Source organism: Rutidosis leptorrhynchoides, chromosome 1 (genome assembly GCF_046630445.1).
Source record: "Rutidosis leptorrhynchoides isolate AG116_Rl617_1_P2 chromosome 1, CSIRO_AGI_Rlap_v1, whole genome shotgun sequence".
In the NCBI taxonomy this organism is placed as follows: Eukaryota; Viridiplantae; Streptophyta; class Magnoliopsida; order Asterales; family Asteraceae; genus Rutidosis; species Rutidosis leptorrhynchoides.
This window is the reverse complement of record NC_092333.1, coordinates 610860269-610864573: the sequence shown is the minus strand read 5'-3', so window position 1 is coordinate 610864573 and position 4305 is coordinate 610860269. Positions and strand designations below refer to the sequence as shown.

General features: G+C 35.3%; 1 protein-coding gene across 2 annotated transcripts; it reads right to left on the bottom strand.

Annotated features, from left to right (window-relative positions):
* Window positions 1-994: 994 nt before the first annotated feature.
* On the bottom strand, window positions 995-3642 carry LOC139884909 (protein ROOT PRIMORDIUM DEFECTIVE 1). Of its 2 annotated transcripts, none has more exons than XM_071868885.1 (3): window positions 3367-3642; window positions 1673-2881; window positions 995-1469 (listed from the first exon to the last, which is right to left on the bottom strand). In XM_071868885.1, exon 2 carries the CDS (start codon window positions 2871-2873, stop codon window positions 1674-1676), a length of 1200 nt encoding a protein of 399 aa, XP_071724986.1. In that variant the 5' UTR covers window positions 2874-2881; window positions 3367-3642; the 3' UTR covers window positions 995-1469; window position 1673. The 2 variants fall into 2 exon arrangements, with proteins under 2 accessions (XP_071724986.1, XP_071724980.1); XM_071868879.1 differs by lacking the exon at window positions 3367-3642 and adding an exon at window positions 3080-3128.
* Window positions 3643-4305: the final 663 nt, after the last annotated feature.

Sequence of the window (4305 nt, the reverse complement as noted above, 5' to 3'; positions counted from 1 at the left end):
GGAGTCATTCATGACATATTTCAAAAGACGTTGCATTCGAGTCGTTGAGTTCATCAAGATTATTATTAAGTCAATTATAGTTAAATATATTATGAAATGGTATGCATGCCGTCAAATTTTGATGTAATGAAAGGTTGTCTTTTCAAAAACGAATGCAATGTTTGTAAAATGTATCATATAGAGGTCAAGTACCTTATACTAAACCTCCCCCCATTTTTGGTCGTCTCAGTTTTAACGAATTGTCGTTTTGAGTTTGCGTTCACACTACAAATGGTCCTCCAACTTTCGCACAAAAAAATGTAAATTTATAATTTAATTAAAATAAAAAAACCTTACTCCACCCGAATTTATAACGGGCCCTATCTTCTCGCTCGGTGCGAGTTAAATTTTTCCGAGGCCACCGTTCAACTCGAAAAAATCTCACGAACCCAACGGGACTAACTATATGCAAAACGGACATCGTTAAAAAAACACTAAATAACGGGCCATATATTCACGCTCGGTGTGAGTTAAATTTTTCCGAGACCACCGTTCAACTCGAAATAATTTTACGAACACAACGCGACTAACTATACGCGAAACGGACATCGTTAAAAAAATAAATATTTCGGGCTATATTACATACATATATATACATATACAACACGACTAACTATACGCGAAACGGACATCGTATATCCAAATTGGACCGCGCGTCGAATACAACCGCAGCAACGCGCGGTCGGATTTTTTCTAGTTATCATCACTTCACCCACCTTCTGAAATAGAATCACTATTAACTACCTTTAAACATCACCATTACGATTGAACTTGTGTCAAACAACCAACAAATTAAATTTTTAACATCTAGTTTTCTCCCATATTTCCATTAACTTGCTTTCAAGATACACACTAGAGAAGTTATCTCTCATGTGTTCTTGAGCAAACAAATACGATAACCATCAAAAACTATCACAAAACTACCGAAAATTGTCATAAATCATCACAAGACCGTTTGAAAGTGAAACCCCTGCAAATCACAAAGATTGTCTCTAAAAATTTTGTAAAGACAAAAGTTGCATACCAAATAATGTTCTGCAAAACAGGTCATAACATAATAAAAAAAAACGTTACAGAAAATGAGGAAATGTTAAGCAATTTGCAACAGAATTTTAAACTAGTTTGACAGTTTCATCCTCTCCTGGTCCAACAATGGATACAGTTTACTAGCTTTGTAGTACTCCGAGTTTATTAGTGTTATTTAGCTCGTGAAAAGCGGAATCCTCGTCTAGCAGTTCTGGCCTCAATTACTTTGCGCCAACAATCCAATCACCAAACTGAATAACTGTCAACCTTCTTATATTTGAATTTTTCGAGTTTCCAAACATTCTTCTTCAGTTGTTGTTCCACGAAGTTTATAAATTACGTATCATATGATAATCTCACTGATTAAATAGCTTACAGGGAAGTCTCTGATTGCGCTTCGAAACCTGTTATCATATGAAATACAATGACACGTTAACTAATATGCCTTTAACAGTGTGTTATGCATCAAATCAATGCCGTGCATGAGTTGACCATTTCAAACATAAGATCTTTTTGAAGACAGAGTGAAGCTTAAATAAACTAACCATATAATATTCATCGATAAATTGATAATAATAATAGTGGCAATTTATATGAAAAAAATTACCTCATTCATTGTGCAATTCTTGCAGATCATCCTCATCATCATCACTCTCACTGGAACTCAACTTATAATCACCCGAACGCAAACCCCGTCTCCCTAAAATCACAAGATTAAGAAGCTTTCTCCTCACTTCATACACAGGATTCGAATCAATCAAACAACCTCGTTCATAAGCTTCCCTAAGAAACACAGTGTGCCTTTTCCCCTTGGTTGACAAATAAAACATACCAGGATGATCCAAGAACAAATCCCTCACGTTCAATTCAATCCCAAACCATTTCCTAAACTGACTAATCTTCTCAACTTCCACTGTCTTCTCAACAGTCAAACTCAAGAATTCATGAACAATTGCAACCGCTCGTTTTTCTAATTCCATAACTCCCTTCTTAGACCTCTTTTTAACCCCTGTGAACTCCTCATACGGCCCGATGTATGGCAATTTCTGCCATTCTTTAACTTTAGCCCTAAAATTCTTCTTCAATTTCATACATGGAGGATAACCATGTTTAAAACTAAACCTCATTTCCATTCTATCAACACTGCAATCATCTTTACAACACTCCATAACCCTCCAGTTTTCAACAGCAGCTGTAAAATTGTTTGGTGTTGTACTAACAAGCTTAATTAAATGAGTACTGGGTTCATGCGCATCGAGTAATTGAAAAAGATGCGGATTTTGAGATATTATCGATTCCTCAAAGTCATCAGCAAGACCAAGTTCCCTCCACACTTTAAAAATTGCTCGAAGTGGAAGTGTCTTGGATAATGACATCGAAAGAAGACGGGTCAAACGGTCAATGACAAGAGGGTGAGTGTTGTTAATAGCAGCAGATTCTTCACGTGATATTTGCATTGCAGTTGGAGTTAGTTTACAGTATGGTTGTGAAAGGGATGAGTCATAGAATATTTCAAATATACGAGGGTATTTTCGTAAAAATGCAGTGGCGCCGCGGTTGAGGTGCAGCTTTTGAGACAGTCGATTGAGGAAATCAACTGAGATGGATGGTGGGTTTTTGGGGTTCGCAAGGATAAGGTCTTGAATGGATATAACTTTCAGGAGGTTTTTGTAGTTGTCCATGAACTTTTCGAATGTGGCATCTCTAACTCTTGAAGCAACGTACTGGGAGGACGTTGTCTTTAGGCGTAGGGATAAGACCGAACGAGGCGAGTTGGAAATTATTCTTTTGATTATTTGGGTTGCCATAGGTGAAACTGAGATTAAGATAATAATGTGAGATAAACAATTGAAAACCACCAATTTATAAAAACCAACTAACAACTTAGCAAACTAGAACCACAACAAAAATCGTCTGCAAACAAATTCATACATTTAGCAAGTATTATTTGTTTAAAAGCGAATACTATAAAAGAATTTGCATGAAAGTATCATATCATAAACTTTATACTCACCAAAGAGCCAATGGCTTGGCGGTATCGAGGCCATCCTTACAACCTTGAGGTTGAGGGTTCGAGTCCTGCTTAGGACAATTCGTGGTGTATATATTCGAGTTAGATTTAGATGAGTGTGTGAGTTTGCCTTTCAAAAAAAATAAAAATAAACTTTATACTCATTGGGGAATTTTATCAAACACCTGGTGCGCATATTGAGAGCATACTGTCGCATCAGTTACTCGTAAATTAGGCAACTTACACGTAACAAAATTTAACACCAACTCGGATATGGAAGAACTACAAACCTGTTAAATGGGATGCTAGAAGTCCATCTGCAGCATTGTTCACGTCATGGAAATTAAGAACGTTTTAATTAATATAAATAGAAAACCCAACACAAAATTACAATAATAAAGATCATGGGGGTTGAATAGAGATTAAATTAGTTAAATTGTGATTGGTATAACGTTTTAAAGAGGAAGTTTAAGGTTAATTAATACAAATTAAATTAGATTAAATTAACTTGAAACGCTCCAAGACTATTTTAACATAAAGAAAAGCAACACAAAATATTACTATTACTCTTAGTAAATTAGTATACCGTTAGTAATTAGAGTAGTATTTAGTATACAGATTATATAAAGCTTCAAAAAAAGTCAACAAGCTGTTATGATTGTACGCACTGCATTAATATTTGTACCTTTCTTAATTCCTTAAATTTATTGTCAATTCCGTTTTGACCATTGACCAAGACCAAGACCACGACTCGTCATTTACAATCGCCTAAAGTCGCGCGTGGAAGCTACTCGTCTCCATCGTACTATTACATTACATATTGTATCACATTATAAACTCTCATTGTGGTCCGTGCCAAAAAAAAAAAAAAAACTCGCCTGTGCCAAAACCCTAACTTTTGCTCTCTGATTAACAATGAATTCCAAGCTTCTAGCAATTGATGCAGCAGATACACCACGCCAATTCAATCGAATGACTTCATTTCGAGGTTTGTGATCACCGATCAATTTTTTCTGTTTCAGTTTCATTTCTTATTTACTAAATAGAGACCGAATCATTTAATCTTATGACTACTTTTTATAGATTATGATTTGAAATGTGATTGATTTTTAACCGTTACATGTATGATTTCTATAGTGAAATACTGAAATGCAGTCAATACTTTTTATTATTTGAATTTGAATTGTTGCAGCAGGTTTTTCGAATGGAAATGATCACCAACAGTTCGA